Here is a 17,620-nt window from a genome sequence, read left to right on the forward strand (position 1 = left end):
GGGATCCTCCCACGGGCACGCGCGTGACGAGTGCAGCGGCCCCGCCCCGCCCCGCCCCGCGGGGAGCCGGGACCCCTGGCTGGGCCGGGCCTGTGCGCTCTGCGCCAGCCGGGACCCCCGGGACGGGCCGGGACTTTGCGCTCCGCGCCGGCCGCTGCCCGAGCACACCCGCGCCGTCACTGGCCTAAGGGATTTCTGCCTGGTGTTCCCAGGTGCCCCACCCGCGGCTCCCAGCTGTTTGCCTAATCCCGGGGCTGTGACCCTCCCTTTTGTCTTTGGTGGCTGCTTGCAGGGTGGGGAGATCAGTGTGGTTTTGTTTTGTTGTGGGTGTTTTGCGTTTTTGTGGGGCAGGGGTTGTTCTTTGTGGTTCGTTTTTGGTAGGGTCTACAACTCTTACTTATTGGCGCTTGAAATATTTTTAATGAATTTTCAAAGATTCTGATTTAATTCGCTGTCTATGTCTATACTACTGTATGGTTCCTATTTCCTGCCGAGATAATAAACATACTTTGACACAGGTTATAGAGATGCTGTATACATTGATTTTTCTAGTTCATAGTACACCAATGAAAAGACGACTCTCTACTGTGCTTCTTGGTGATATATGGAAAATCACATAATGAAAGTCCAATGTCCATAAAGGAGACTGAGGAGTCCTGCAATTTTATTTGAATAAAGGGAGAAGATCCACTGGGACACACGCCCATGGCGTTTTTTTCTCTCAAGGTTTCAGGGGACGCAGCTTCCTTTTATCCCAAATTCCCGGTCGCATGTTGCCCTCTTCCTTTTCCCATTGGCTGAGGTACGAGGAAGGTAAAGCCTTCCCGAACCGCCTTACCACATATTCCCCCTTGAAGCTGTCATTTTACCCCAAAGTTCAGAAGTTCAGGTTTGTCCTCCACTTGTCTGTTTCAGAAGTTGGGCTATCTGGGCTCGGTAACAAACTTGCTTGAAGTTAGTAGAGAATTTAAGAGCCATTTCAAAGACGTTAGCACCCATACCCTCGCCCATTGAATAGGTTTGTAAAGACATAAGCATGCATTTCCCCTATCAGTGACATCCCTTCAAGCAAAGCTGTTCCAGTTGTTTTCCCGACTCTTGAAATAACGCCAAAATCTGAGTGAAGAAGTCTACAACTGTATCTTTTTTAGCTCAAGCCTTCTCACCTCCCTACCTCTTTTCCCTGTATGTGATTTCTGCATTTTCCAGTATGCTGAGTCTCCCACAGTATCTCTTTTCAATAGGAGCTCAAAACAGCTGGAGTTGGGTGCTACTGTTCCGTTATCCAAAGGAATTTTTTGTAGTGCTCTATCCTGCTGGCAGTAAAGTTGGGGCTTCACGAGCCCTGCAGCAGGAAAAGGAGAAGGGACATTACTGGGGTTCGGTAGCTGTGCTGTATCACACCAGAGATGTGCTGGGGTGTGCTCACAACACTGCAGGCAAACCCCCTCCATTCCAGAGCTGTCTCAGGGTCAGAAGGAGTGGGTGTGGAGTGCATTCACAACACAGGGCTTTCCACTGACCCTCGGCTTGGGCACTGCTTCCTCTGCGTGCTGGAGAGCTAGCTGTTCTTACACACAGAACCAATGCCACCATCAAGCACTCACTGGTGCTTTAATAAAGGATGCATTTTTTAGAACAGCTTTACCCCTTCTCCAAAGCTCTTCCTAAGTGTAATATATGGTAGAGATAATTCATGCTATATAGATATATATATGTGTGTATAAAATATTGTGAAGGTCCAAAGTTATGCCTTTGACCACTCTGGCTGGGAGCAGAGTTCTATTCTCATTGTAACCAGTTCCCGGACAGCGTTAAGATAATATCAGGTCTGTTACCGTATGAATGGGACAGTCCCGGACCATCATGGATGATTTCCTCTGGCATCTGCACCTGGGAGGTAGCATCTAGACCTTCCTGGACCATGATTAATGGAATGTCTCCAGAAACCCACAAGACCTGCACCTGGGCATGATTACATCTGCAGTACTCAGGAACTGGTATCACTCTACTACATGTGAATACAGCTTCTGCCTGAAGAGACACAAAGAAACGTGTGGTCATCTCTGCCTCAGGTAGAATAAACTGTATATAAGCTAGCCACTGGAAGCACTTGGGGTGAACTCCTGGGGAAACGCTGTCACTTTGTCACTGGACCCTAGTTCACCCAGTGCCTGCACCCAGAGCTGACGCTGTCTTGGCTGTGGTGATTCTTTTTCGAAATTCTATTTTTTGTTATCGATCCAATAAATCTTTGTTAAATTTTTCACAAATTTGGCTACCGATTTGATCATTTATAACACTAAGAACACCAGATGAAGGGCTGTGTGACCCTTCAAGACAGCAGGATGGAGAAAACACTTGCCTGCAGGGTGGCAAACGCTCCAAATGTTCTTTCCCCAATAAAAACCATACAGAAGCCACTGAATCTTGCACAGGGCAAGACTCTACACCATTAAGTAACAAATAGTTTTCGAGGATCCAAGCAGCTGTTAAAAGGTCTTCTGAGACCATATGCCATGCAGCAAATTCCTAACGCGTCTTCCACTGACAAGGGAGGCGGGACAGAGAATTCTCCTGCTTTGCAGCAGGTACAATGCCTGTAGCTGCAAGACTCAGCACACTGCTGTCTACAGCTTTCCACTTGCCTCGTGGAGAGACTGCAGCTCACCTGCTGCACACTGCTGGTAGTGGTTCATTCAGCAGATACATATCCTTGTGCTGCAGACCCTCCCTGGGCAGTCAATGCTGTTAAGAAAGCTACAGTAAGAGAGAACAGTTACCTTACTATAAACAGGCAAGTTCCAGGGAAAGCAATGCATAATTAATGTAACATTATTCCTAAAAGACTAACTTGGTTCCGAATGATTTTACTGCTGATAAACTTGCTGATACAGAATATTTGTTCCCTTAAACAGGGAGAGGGGTGTTGCAGTGTGTTTTGTTAAGTTATTAGGTTGGTTTGTTCCAATCCCCTTCTGTCTGAAAATGGTTCTGCCCCAGTTCTCCCTTCCCGCCTTTGGAGCTGTCTGTCTTCCTGGCTCCACCCCAGCCAACAATGTATCCCCTAAACTCCGCCCTGGTTTCCCTGGGAACTCTTGTATTTTTTTCTTCTGATCCCTCCCCGGTACCCCGCCAATCACTCTCACTCCCCACCCTTACTGCTAGAATGTTCCAGCAGGGGAGTTCGATGGTTGGCTGAGGAACCGGGGCCCCTCCCCAGAATGTTTCCTGTTGGTGTTGCCCACGTGTCAATCCCTTGGACCCCCATTGGCCCAATGCCTGGCACCTCCCTACCCCTTAAAACCTGTTGTCAGCCCTCCCCCCCTTCTCCTGTCGGTCCTTCCGGGATTCATTAAAGCCTGGATTAAGCCACAGTTGGAGTCCGCCGTCTTCTTTCCGCTGGTTGCAGCCTTTACCAGACTCCGTCCTGCACAAGGTGTGCCTACAGCCGCAAGCTGGGCACTGCCTTAGGCGCTATCCCGAAGCCAGCTCTCGGGAGAAGTGCCCCCTCGTGCTGCTAGCAGTGCTGGAGCTAGCCGGACGCTGACAATTGAGAGCCACTGCTGCAGAGGGAGTTTCCATCGTACTACAAGATGCAGATAACTGTGTTATAGATGAGTAATGCGATGGTTGACTCTCACAATTAAAGAGCAAATACGATGTATATGTTAAGAGAAGTTTTGTAGATGTATTGTATGGTTATGTTTCTCCCCCCTTGCATTGTTACCACAGAATGGCCTGGGTAGTGGGACTTTTGGGAGGGTCAGCTTGTTACTACGTGTGAAAAATGCATATTATAGGATTGGCTCTTTGCAAATATTAAAAGGAATGCTATATGTGTTATGTTGGAAAGTTATGTTGTATTAATTTTGTAGTACTGTATTAATTCTTGTTAAGTAGTGTGTAAATATAGTTTTAGGCTCTAACATATTATTAAAATAGAAACTATGTGATGTAAGATACTTTTTGTAACTAGCTCAAGGAATGGATAAGATAATCAAGAAATTCTTCACAGAGATAGCAGCAACAAGACACCAAAATTTCAAAAGAAGAATTACTGCCTCCCTATTGGGAAAAACCAGACTCCTTCCACCTCCTCCCGACTCTGAGGGGCCAAACAATGATTTACAAGATGAAGGGGGGGAAGTTGACAATAAACAGAAAAATCCCTAGCTTGAAAGGAATGTTGGCATCATGTATGAGATATATGAATATGCAACAGGCTATTGCTTTTAAGGGTTAATCGTTTGTTAGTGGTTATGCTTTTTGAGGGCTTAATGCCCGGGAGGCATCCAGATGTCTGTAACTCTTTGCTTTTTTGTTGTCCTTTATTGTCCTAACTCTGATTGTCCAAATTCTTACTGCTCTAATTGTTATTATTATTTTTATAACCATTTTATTACTATTAAACTTTTAAAATTTTAAGACAAGTGATTGGCGTTTTTCACACTATGGTAACATCTGACCTCCAATCAAGATGTAAGAAAATGATCTCCACCACTGGACAGCGAAGAAGGAGTTGATTGACAAAACTTTGGGAGTAGCTAACGGGTTGAAAGATGGAATATCCATTGTGTGGATGAGCAGATGGTGATAGAATCCTTTGCTCCTGGTGCGCTGTATTATTTTCTCTATTCAGTCTTCTGTTGTATTTTTTAATAAGGTTTTAATAAACTTCCTAAATTTTTTGAAAGTGAGTATCATTTCTCACAAATGGGGACTAGTCCGTGATATACACCTTGCCCCAGTGGCCCTAGGACTTTTCAAAAAAGACACACCCCTGCCACAAATTTGGCAGATTCTATCAGACTTTCCCAGGACTACTGGTGGTCACAGGTTGGAACCCCAAAGAAACCAAGAGACTGAATAAAGAAAAAGGGGAAGGGGAGGTGAGTGTCTTCCTCATAACTATATTTGCCCAGATTGTAATTCCGTAATGCCAATGTATAAAAGTCAGCTTCAAACAAGTAATACATGGGACCTGTCCTGGTCTGTCGAAGCTTCAGGATATTGGACAATCAAAATGAAAAAACAGTGGGACACTAGGGGGGAGGAAAAAACAGCAGGACACATGGGGGGGGACTCCATGGAGACTGACACTGTGGCTGGCGGGACGTGTGAGATTGAAGGATTTTGGGGGCTTGGGAGCGGGGCAGCCGCTGAAGGGTTTGCAGCAGGGGTTGCCCATCAGGGAAGACTGTGCTCGTGTTGGGACGGGGCTGCAGCTGAGCAGAGCCAGACAGGGCAGGGAGCAGAGTGCAACTGTGGGACCAGATCATTGAACTGAGGAGGAGAGGAACAGCAAGTACCAACCTGGTGATACAGAAGTCACTGGATCTTAGGTGGTTTTTTTTACTTTTTGGAAGAGAGGTCAAGTTTTTTACTCTATCTTCCCTTTCCTTCTCTTTCCTCCTTTCCTTGTTTCCTCCTTACCTTTTCCTTTCTTAGGAAGGTGGGCCTTCCTGGGAGGGCCTGTGGTTACCTGTTGAGATGGGATTGGGAACAAGCAGGGAATTCCCCAAGGAGGAAGGAAGAAGCGAGGAAGTACCAATAGGGACACTCCCAGATAGCCCCCTGGGAAGGAAACTAGCCCGATGGAAATGGTATGACCCCAATACCAGAGATAAGGACAAGCTCAAAATGATTCAGAACTGCATGGTAGAATGGACTAAAAGGGAAATTAGGAGCGATCATGCACACTGGCCAGGATATGGATCAGACGAAGGAAGGATATGTTGGGCTTAGCTCTGTGTAAGAGCTAAGAAACCTTTCAGTCAGAATGAGTGTGACTACGCTGCCTGCTGGGAGGGGGAGACTTCAACCTCGAAGGTGAGTGTGTTTAAGGTATCAGGAAATAAAGAATGGGAAGACATTAGAAAACTTGGCCCTCTGCACCTCCAGTAGCCCCAGCTGCACCTCCCTTGCCCCCTGATGGGTCTAGCCAAAACACTAGGAACAGAATGGCACAATGAGAGGAAAGCAGATCAGGGGATGGGAACCAAGCAATAGTACTATATCCTCTGAGAAAAGTACCACTGGGTGGGGTGCAGGGAGGAATTGGATTTGTAACCGTACCTCTCAATTCCTCTGACGTGAGAATGTTCAAGAAAGAATTAAAAGAAAGAACCATCTAGTTCAGGTATGACAATTCCCTATTGGATTAGTGGAACAGTTTGACCAGTTTCTGGGGCCCAATATTTCTACATGGGAAGAGATGCAATCAATAATGACCACGTTATTCACACCAGAGGAAAGACAGATAATCCAGGCAGCTGGGATACGGATATGGGAAAGGGAGCACATGCAAGGACCTCCTGGGGACCTGAAAATATCTGTAGTGTGCCCCAGTTGGGACCACAACAGCCCTGGGGGAATACAAGACATGGAAGAGTACAGAACATTAATTATAAGGGGTATCAAAGAAGTAGCTCCATGAAATCAAAATGCTTGTAAAGCTTTCAATGAGCAGCAAAAGAGGGAAGAAAATTCAACAGAATAGCTAGAAAGTTTGAGGAAATATATGAGGTAATATTCAGGGGTTGACCTGTAGGAGTCCTTAAAATCAGAGGGTTTTGGGAGAGCTGCAAAAGACAGGCCTCAGAGATAACAGAACTGCAATTAGAGCTAAGCAGTAGCCATAAGATTTGTCAGCAGAAAAATTATATAAGTAGAAAAGTAAGGACAAATAGAACAATGGTCTGTGTATTAACGCTTGTCTAGAATAACTCCCTAAGCTAGAGAAAAGTATATCTAGCCAGATGTTAAGAAGTTCTAAGCTTAATAATGGAGCTCTGTGCATTGTGTTTTAAGGCTTACAAGCAGTTGTATTCGAAAGATGCAGGCATTGTTTTAACAAAAGGTATGTGTGCTTATAGTGATTGGATAGAACTACTGTCAATATGCTTTTGCTTTGGGTGATTGGTCAAAAAACTTTTGAAGTAAGTTGAAGTAACAAAGAACTTTTGGAGTAATTGAAGTAACATTCTTTGCCTGCTGCTGGGGACGTGAGCTGCTGGCATTTCCCCATTGTCATAACCATGTAATGAGACTGATGCTAGAAAATAAACAACTTGAGACACGTTCCTCAGCAGTTCTGTCACATTCATGATTTGTACACAGACCCCTGGCCAGCAATATGACCCTGATACAATGGCCAGACAGATCTTACTAAAGATAAATTTTGTCAGTCATGCATGGCCAGATGTACGTAAGAAGTTAGAAAAGTTAGATGGATGGCAAGAAAGGAGATTAGAAGATCTTTTAAGAGAGACACACAAAGTGTATGTAAACAGGGATGAAGAGAAGGCCAAGGCGAAAGCCGAGGTAATGATAACCACCATTAGGGAAGGACAACAGCACGTAAAGAACAACCCATCTAAGGGAGGGGGACCCCAAATGTGAGAAAACGGAGGGGGGATGCAGCTCCTTGGGACTGGACACAAAAAAGAGAGTTTGGGAGATGGGGGAACCTAGGACCAGTTTGCTTTTACTGTAAAGAGAATGGGCATATCAGAAAGAATTGCCCCCAAAGGGAAAAGGACCTGAGAGTCTATGAGACTGAGCAAAAAGGAGAAGCAGAAGATTAGGGGTGTCAGGGGCTCTACCTCCTGGGGACAGAATACCATCCGGAGCCCTTGATAACTTCAAAAATGGGTCCCCAGGAGGAAGAATTGGAATTCTTGTAGACACAGGGGCTGAAAGAACTTGTGTTTGTAGATTCCAAAGAGGTGCAAAAAGGGTCAAGATACCATGCAAGTAGTAGGTGCAAAAGGGGAAGGGTGCAAAGTCTCATTTATAAAGCAAGTAAAGTTTGAAGGGACAAATAAAATAGGGATTGGGAATGTCCTATAAGTTCCAGAAGCTGGGTGCAGTTTGTTAGGATGGGATTTACAGGTGCAGTTGGACATTAGAGTACTCCCAGAGGAAACAAAAATGGTAGTTAAGCTTCTTCAATTAAGGGAAGAAGATAAGAAAAAAATTCATAAAATGGTATGGGCAAAACTGAAAAATCGAGGTAAATTAAACATGAAACCTATGGTAATAAAAATAGTTAATGAAAACCATCTAGTTCAGGTATGACAATATTCACTCTCCCTGGAAGGGAGATGAGGACTACGGCTGGTGATCCAGGGCCTACTTGAGGAGGGGACCTAGAACCATGTATGTCCCCCCATAATACACCCATATTACCAGTAAAGAAGTCAAATGAGACTTACAGGCTTGTCCAAGACTTAAGAAAAGTGAATAAAAGAACAGTGGATCGATACCCAGTAGTGCCTAACCCCTGTACACTACTGACATCCCACCAGTGGTTTAGTGTGATAGACCTAAAATATGCTTTTTGGGCTTGCCCACTAGCAGGATAAAGTAGAGATACATTTGCCTTTGAATAGAAGGACCCTGATTCAGGGAGGAAGCAATAGCTTTGGTGGACTAGCTTACCCCAAGGGTTTTCCAAATCCTCAAACCTATTCAGTGGTCAAGCACCAGGAGAAGTACTACAACTTTCTCCATCAAACCTGAGTTAAAACTTATCCAATATGTAGATGATTTGTTTCTCTCAGGACAGGAAGAAAAAGAAGTTTGGGAATCCACCATGGCGTTAAATTTTCTGGGGGACCAAGGACTTCAAGTATCAAAAGGGAAACTCCAATTTGTAGAGCAAGAAGTAAAATACCTAGGACATGTAATTTGTCAAGGGAGCTGGTGACTGAACCCTGAGAGAATTACAGGCATAGTGTCACTTCCACGGCCTAAAACTAAGAGAGAAGTCAGAAGGTTTCTAGGCTTGTTGGGATATTGTAGGCTACGGATTGAAAGATACCCGCAGGCCATCAAGTTCTTGTATAAAAAGTTAGTAGAAGAAGAGATTAGGTGGGAAAAAGAAGATGAGCAAAAGTTTGAAGCTTTAAAGCAAAACTTAGTCAGTGTACTGGCACTGAGTCTTCCTGCCTTAGACAAACCCCTTTATCTGTAGATATAGAAAAAAAGGTAGCTCATGGAGCACTAGCCCAAGACTGGGGAGGATCCAGGAAACCAGTGACTATTTATCAAAATTACCAGACCCTGTTAGCTGGGGATGGGCGACCGGCATTCAGATGGTGGCAGTGACTGCCCTACTTGTAGAAAGCAAAAAATTAACCTTTGGGGGAAAATTGAATATATACATCCCACACTCAGTTAGGAGTATCCTGAGCCAAAAGGCTGAGAAATGGCTCACTGATTCCCAAGTGTTAAAGTATGAAGCCATCTTAATAGCTAATGATTTAGAAATAATCGTGAGTAACCAAATCAACCCTGCCCAGTTTTTGTATGGAGAACTAGATGAGGAACTAATACATAACTGCCTAGAGGTTATAAACTATCAAACTAAAGTAAGAGAGGACTAACAGATCAACCACTCCAAGGAGGGAAATGATTGTACATCGCTGGATCTTCAAGGGTAATCCAGGGGCACCAGGTATCGGGGTACGCTCTAGTGGATGAGGGGTTGGAGCCATAGAAAAGGGCAAGTTACCTTCCAACTAGTCAGCCCAAGCATGTGAGTTATATGCCCTAAAATGAGCTCTGGAAATATTAAGACAGAAAAGAGGAACAACATATACAGACTCAAAATACACTTTTGGAGCAGTGCATACCTTTGGAAAAATTTGGAAAGAAAGGGGGCTATTAAATTCAAAGGGAAAAGAACTGATTCACAAGAAACTTATTTAAGAAGCATTAGAAACCTTACAATTACCAGGGGAAGTAGCAGTAGTATATGTTAAAAGACATCAAAAAGGGGTGACTCAAGAGGCACAAGGGAACAATTTAGCATATTTAGAAGCTAAAAATGCAGCTGAATCAGGGACAGAAAAATTAATGATGATATTACCCCCATGAGAGAAATGCAAGAAGTCCCTGTATTCAGTGGGACTGAAGAGGAAGATCTCCTTAAAACAGGAGCCAAGAAAGACAACAACGGGAAGTGGAGATTAGCAGATGTGAGGCAAATGTTGAATAAAAAGTGGACTTTACCGAACTTCCCCAGGTACCCTGGTGGAAGCTTTTGCTAATGATAGTAGGTCACTTGACTCATTGGGTAGAGGCAGTACCAACTGTTAAAGCCAATACCAATGTTGTGAGTAAAACACTTCTAGAATCAATCATCCCCTGATAGGGGATGCTAAACAGGATTGATTCAGACCAAGGAACTCATTTCACATCTAAAATATTGCAGAAAGTTGTTTGAACACTGGGAGTAAAATGGGAATTACACACTCCATGGCATACGCAGAGTTCTGGTTGTGTTGAGAGGATCAATCAAACTCTTAAAAGAACTCTAGTTAAGCTGTTGATTGAAACCCAGATGTATGGATAAAATGTCTCCCTTTAGCCTTGTTACAAATTAGAACCCAGCCCTGGTCAGATCTGGGGGTCTCAGCTGATGAAATGATGTTTGGGTTACCCTTTTTGACCTTGCCCCAGGAGGTTGCCTGTGAGGAAGGGGAAGCCAATGCCAAGAAATATGTCTATAGCACAAACCTTAGAAAGGCTAAGACATAAAGGGGCAATTCCTCAAACTACCACCCTGGATTTCAGAATCCTTAATATTAATGCTGGAGATTGGGTAATGATCAAGTCATGGAGAGACCAGCCCCTAACTCCTCAGTGTATCAGCCATGCAAACTGCAGAGCGGGGATGGACTCATGCTAACAGAGTTAAAGGCCCAGTAGAAGAACCCAAAGAATGGACTATAACATCCAGACCGGGTGAAATGAGATTGACTCTCAAGCAGAGACCAAGAGAAACAACAAGATGCCCAAAGAGTAGAGTCAAGTTTCCACCAGCCAGCTTGAGAACTGTTTTTGTGTTTTAATGGGCAAGAAATTACAAGCATCTGTTGAGGGAAAGTACACAAGGGACCACAAGAGGTAATGGGACAGCCTCCTTAAGAACAATAAGTAAAGTAAGACAAGGAATGGAGGGCAAGACCAGGTTGGTCCCTTTGTTCACTACCAAGAAGATTCCATAGCCCTGATGTGGGTAGCAACCCCATAGGCATGGTATGGTAGGGGCAAAAAAGGCCATACTGGACCTTTATTATTCCTCAGTTGTCTTTTAATACAAAAGGGATTAGAGGGCAAGACCGAGTTGGGCTCTGTACTCATCACTAAGATTCACCTACTCTGGGTAGGAACCCAATAGGCAAGGTAGATGGGACTCAAAGCCATACCGGACCTCTGTGATGTCCTTTTGTCCATTCCAAATAAGTGTGTCTAGGAAAAACCTGAGATTTTTTCTCCAGTTCTCACTGTCCTTGCCCACATCAATAGATGTTAGTATGACTCATTCAAGAGAAAAAAAATTTTTAAGTTAATTGTTTGAGCCAAATGACTTATAGAAAAGGAAAAGGGGGGTTTGTTATAGATGAGCAATGTGATGGTTGATTCTCACAATTAAAGAGCAAATATTAAGCATATGTTAAGAGAATTTTTGTAGACGTATAGTTATGTTTTTCCCCCCTTGCACTGTTATCACAGGATGGCCTGGGTAGTCCAGACACTTGGGAGGATGGACTAACGTGTTACTATGGCAACACCTGACCTCCAATCAAGATGTAAGAAAATTATCTCCACCACTGAACAGTGAAGAAGGAGTCGATTGACAAAACTTTGGGAGTGGCTAACAGGTTAAAAGACAGAACATCCATTGTGTGGATGAGCAGATGGTGATAGAATCCCTTGCTCCTGGTGCACTGTATTATTTTCTCTATTCAGTCATCTGTTGTACTTTTTGATAAGGCTTTAATAAACCTTCTAAATTTTTTAAGTGAGTGTCATTTCTCACAATTGGGGTTCCTATTATCTCAAAAACCTTTTCAAAAATGGCAGAACCATCCATCATCAAATTGCATTCAAAACATTATCCCATCCCTCCCTCTCAGGAGCTTTCTGTAGGGCCTTGTCCAATAGATCTCCTGGCTGCAGCAGAATTTGTGCTCTGAATTCTCTGAAACAGGAATCTATCTTGTCTGCTAAATGGGCTACAGACAGCAAGCTGCTTTTCAGAGGACAGGGTACAGTCAGCACACGGATGCTCAGTTACCAGCAGCAGACACCCTGCAGTGGGGGCTCAAAGACACCTCCTCGTCTCTGGAACAGAGGAAATCAAACATAATATCAGCATTTGGCTTTTCCAGTTCCATTAGAAGCTGAAGGTAAGCTACCAGAATTTGATCACGAGTGGTTCATTTAAAATAACCCCACATTTAATTCACAGATAACCCTGGAAAAAAGGCATTCACTGCACACCCATGCAACAAAATTACCAGTGTTCGCAGTGACAAATTCAGCTTTTGTATCTTTATAATAGGACAAGTTTTGGAAAGGAGTCTTTGAAAGAAGGTAGCCAAAAGGGAGCTCTGAATACTACCTTCAAATGAGACTTTTATTTACAGAAATTATCTGTAAGCATTTCTTAATGAGATACCTGTACTTTCACCTAGCAAAAAAGAATCAAGGCTGACTGTCCAATTTAGCAATTCTCTCTTGCACCTGTGTTGGTCTGTGATGATTTCACAGGAGGGAAAAAAAAAAGAAACCCTTTAAAAAAATTAAACCATCTTTGTAACATCCTGTCTGAAAATCTGCTACCCACAGAATGGACCAGAGTTCAATTTAAGCCAGTCAGTGGACAGAAAGACCAAGTAACACCGGGAGAAAAAGCACACAGTGAAAAGTCAGTTTAATAAAATCTTGTATGACAAATTATAGCAATTATCATAACTGGAATTCCTAAAACTAGAGAAGATTATGGGAAACATGGTAAATTTTGAAATATGTAACATGTTTCTAGAAAGTAAATAAACCATTTTATACACTCACTGGGAGAGCAAGAGACCAGTTGAACTGCATAATGGGATGTGTTAGGAGCAGTCATTTAATGGCAGTAATATCCGAGCAATGGCATCAATTGATACTTCAGGGAACAAAGAGGAGCCATTACAAAGTTGGACGGTTTTTATTCCTGCAGGCTTCTAACAATCTGGTCACCTCCCACCCTAGTTCTAGTGCAGGATGGCTGAGGACTCATTTATTGAGATCATTTCCTGCCCTGTCTTTTCTAAAGCAGTGAACAAGGAACGGGACTACAGAAAGATGTTGTTATGACAACATTCTCTTACCTTTATGTTTGTTTCCTGTGGGTGTCTTTTTTTTTTTTTTTTTTTCATTTTTTGCCATTTTATGGCTAAGAGGCTTAGTTCTGGTTTCAGTGACATCACCATTCTAACAACATTTTCATGGAATCACAGAGCACGATGAGTTGCAAGGGACCCATTAGGATCATCAAATTCAGCTCCTGGCCCTGCACAGGGCACCCCACCCTATGAGTGAGAGCACTGTCCAAATCCTTCTTGAATTCAGGTTGGTGCTGTGACCACTGCCCTGAGGAGCCCATTCCAGTTCAAAATCACTCTGGGTGAAAAGCTTCCTGATATCCAAGCTAAACCTCCCCTGACTCAGCTTCATGCTGTTTTCTCAAGCTCTGTCATTGGTCATCAGTGTACAGACTGGTACCTTCCCCTAACCTCCCCTCATGAGGTTGAAGACTGCATTGAGATCTCCCCTTAGTCTCCCCTTCTCCAAGCTGAACAAACCAAGTGCCCTCAGCAGCTCCTCATACATCTTCCCCTCTAGACCCTTCCCCATCCTTGTGGCCCTTCTTGGACACCCCTCTACTAGCTTAATGTCTTTTTTATACTGTGGTGCCCAAAACTCACCCCAGAACTCAAGGTGACGCTACCCCAGTGCAGAGCAGAGAGACACAATCCCCTCCCTCACCCAATTGGCCTGATGCCCCCCCATGGACATGGTTGGCCATCCTGGTTGCCAGAGTACACTGTTGAGTCATCAGCAAGCATGTTCAACTTTACTACACTCTTCAGTATTTTTTTTTCCACTTGGAAACCTGAAAGGCTGTACCTGTGTGGGTCAGCAGCCAACAGGCTATAAGGAATTGTCAACACCACACAAAAGTTAACAAGAGGCCTAAGGGGAAAGATGGAGCACAAGCACGATCAAGGGGAAGATCTGTAAGGCAGCAGAGCTCGTCAACATTACCCTCCCCTCGAACAGCCGCTGCTTGGTACAGGAAACACAACGCAGGGCTCAGGGTGTTTTGTTTGCTTGCTTGCTGATACAGGTTTTAATGTAATTCCCATGTACATTTTGATATGACAGTCTTACATAGATCTTTTGAGACACATGGGCATTATCCAGTTTTGCCTGTCACTGGCTTACTAAGGCTTAAAGCAGAGAGCTAAGTCAGGGTTTTGCTTTGGCTAACTGTATCTTGCTGGGCAGGGCCTGAACTCAACCCGCTGCCAATTCTGTTGGGATGCACAGCAACACAATTCTGTCGGGATGCACAGCAACATTTCTGCCTTCACTGTAAACATTTATGCAAAGCTTCTAGCTAAAAATAAAATCTACATCAGTAAATAGTTGCCAAAATTTTTAGAAAGCTGTAAGTGATTGTGTACCATCAAACCCCAAAGCAAGCATGCTTATTCAATATTTCTGAATCTTCATGCACCATCAATTGCATGTTAGGTAAAACACTTCAAAGTGAGACTCAGCATGGACGCCATAGAGCCTGGGACCAGGAAATAATGCCTGTTTTCACAAAAGTAGGCCATGCAGGCCAAGACACCTTATTACTTTCCCTTATGAACAAGCTGCTGACAAGAAACAGCTTTACGGTGCAAGGGTTTTTGAAAAGAGTAGTTTAAATCTGAGTATCTCAACAATGTAAAAAGATCCCAGATCGAAAATGCAGATCACTTACTCTAAAGTCCCCAGACCTTGTGATGCAGAAACAATTGTGTAGTGGGTAATAAGAAATCTGCCATGTTCCTGTTGAAGCATGCCAAGAGTAGGGAGTGCAGCAACAGGTCTGTTCATTGGTAAAAACCCCCATAACCCTAAGGAGGAAAAAAGAAAACCAAAATGCAAGAAGGCATGAGCAGACAATCCAGAGAGCTCAAGATGCAGTGGCACAGCTTATCATTAGCCCTTTCCAATTTCCACAAAAGTAATCACAAATGTTCCTTCAACTGGCTATCAGGAAAAGGGAAAGCACCCTCTGCCCCAACAGCATCTGTCTTCAGTGATGATTAACAACAGAAAACAGGGGAAAACTTGTTCTTGACTGCCAGTGAAAAGTGTGTTTCATTAAAATAGAAGCAATATGGACTGCTTTACTATTTGAATACAAAATTTCAAAGTTGATTTTGTGCTATAACCTGGGTTTCTGTTTTCAATTCATGCTACATCAAATGCTTCTTCCCCTTTCATTTTCTTTTAGGTGATGCCATTTTAGATTGTTAACCTACAAAAGAGCAAGCATGCGAGTCAGAAATTATCTATCAGCAAACTATTTATAAAGGAAATAGAACAATTTGGGGAATTTAAAGCGAAAATGACCTGGTGACTACCAAATTCCAACCTTGCTGGACAAGAACATACCATAGGTTTCAATAAGAAAATAAAACTCAACTTTCACATAAAAGGCTCAAATGATTAAAAAACACCCAAAGGAAGGGGAAAAAAAAAAGTTATTGTTACAGTAGGAGTACTTCAGAATTGCACACAGAAAACCACGTTTTTGCTTTTATTTGTGGTGGAACAGAATACAATAACCTTCAGCCCAAACTACTCAAGGCTGGGAGTATTACCTTTTTCTTCATGCTGCAAGACTTCAGGAAATGGAACAGGGACAAAAAGGGTTTAGAAGTTAAATTTTCTATTTAAGGCCATTAATTCAGCAAGATTTAAAAAAATGTCCTCAACTTTAAGCATGAAGAGTTGCATTGACTTCAGTAAGATTATTCACATACAGTTAAGTCAGGCAAGTGCTTAAATGGCTTGTTGAATCAAGCCATTAAATGAGAGCTGCTTTATTATACAGATTTATTTTAATGGCTGGCAGAGCTCATTACATGAGCCTATTTTATTCTTCCAAGGGCTAACAGCTGTTTTGTCATTAACTTTTCTGAAGGTGTAACCTGTATGCCTCCTGCACTTTACTGTAGCCACAGAAACAAAGTTTTCTAAGAAAAATTGTATGCAACATCTATCATATATAGTGGCTTAGCTCTCCCTTAAATAGTAACAGAAAAGAACAGTACAAAACAATAGTTTCACTTTTTTAACACACAAGAGCATCTTATTGAAAAACTAAAATAAAAAAGTCTCACCACAATATAAATCCCCAAAAAATAATAATGAAATGGGAAGAAAAAAGGAGTTAGCAAAACGTCCTGCAGACTTTAAAGTCTCTTATCGCATTAAAAAAGCTTTTCTGGTGAATCACAATGTTTTGTTTCTTTCTGTTTACAAACCCACTAGACAGCAAACAATGGTGTCCACATCCACAACCTATGTTGGGATTAAAAGGTAAAAACATAACCTGCCCCATCTACAGTCCAAAAAAAATAAAGAAACCCAAAAGGGCAGCCAGTGAGCATAGGAGCTAGTGAGGACCGGGTTTCCCTGCGTAAAGGGGAGTAGGGGTTATAAAAGCAGAATTCGAGTTGGAACCATATCGAAAAGTTCTATCTTGGAGACCTGCAAGACATGAACTATTGAAGAAACAGCCAAAAGGTCCCAATGAAAAGCTGTGACGTGACAAGCTGTAATGTGCCATTTTAATTACAAGGAAGAGGGGAAATGGTTGGGGGTGGTTGCATTTTGTGTTTATGTTGTTTTGGGGTTGGATTTTTTTTTTTTTTTTTTTTTTTTTGCTCATCAATATGATGAGCTTTCAACGTCCCAAACCACATTCAGGTAGTTTCCAAGTCTGCTATTTTTTGTGTGGAATCTACTGATCCAGACCAAAAACCCAAACAAACAGAACAGAGATGCACAGTTCTTAAGTCCTGGAGCTTTCAAAACCGCCTGAAAGAATTGCTGGCCTGGGGTATCCAGAGATGCCTGCAAGATGGTGTTCATAGCAGCCTTGCAAGCAGATCGGCTCACATCTGCTATGTGCTGCCAACGTTCTGCCCATCACCTTCATCATTAGGACCTGAAACAATAAAAGTAGTTCTTGGTCATAAGAAATATCTTTTGTTTCTTGCCTTACAGTAAGAGACCTATCCCAAGTAGCTTACGTAAGTCTCAGATTCAGGTGTTCAATGAGAGATGAAAACCGTAGAATTCCTCCTCTCCCAACTTGCATATGGCCTTCTCCAGACTAAGATCTGTCTACTGTAGAATTTTATGTTCTTGACTAATCTAGTTCAGGAATCCCAGCAGCATCCAAAAACCTAAAAGCTCAGTTTCCAAGCTCTTCAATCTTCCCACTGCTTTTGTTCATATTCATTCCTCTTTTTTTCCCCTTCTGTGAATCAGGATGGAGGACTGTCAAAGGCTCTATGTTCTCAGCCACAAGAAAGATGACTTCCAAGTTGAGAGTACAAAAGGAAGCCTTCCTCAAACTGAAGACTAGTATTTTTCTTAAATTATGATCTCCTCATGCGCAATAAAAAAAATTATACTCCTTCCATGCCCCTTTGTAAACCTTCTGCTTTCCAAACAGCTCCCTACCGAAAGGTCATTCTGGATGCTGTCT

The 17,620-nt window shown here is 42.9% G+C and overlaps 1 protein-coding gene across 4 annotated transcripts in view; it reads right to left on the reverse strand.

Annotated features, from left to right (window-relative positions):
- Positions 1 to 12,704: 12,704 nt before the first annotated feature.
- RANBP3 (RAN binding protein 3) overlaps positions 12,705 to 17,620 on the reverse strand; it is a 65,962-nt gene continuing 61,046 nt past the window's right edge. For all 4 annotated transcript variants that reach the window (XM_036399278.2, XM_036399277.2, XM_036399280.2 and 1 more), the window contains one exon: positions 12,705 to 17,074. In XM_036399278.2, the coding sequence (XP_036255171.1) occupies positions 17,031 to 17,074 (44 nt within the window). In that variant the 3' untranslated portion in view covers positions 12,705 to 17,030. The remainder of the gene's footprint in view (positions 17,075 to 17,620) is intronic.

The sequence above is a fragment of the Molothrus ater genome, chromosome 26, assembly GCF_012460135.2.
Source record: "Molothrus ater isolate BHLD 08-10-18 breed brown headed cowbird chromosome 26, BPBGC_Mater_1.1, whole genome shotgun sequence".
Taxonomy (NCBI): Eukaryota; Metazoa; Chordata; class Aves; order Passeriformes; family Icteridae; genus Molothrus; species Molothrus ater.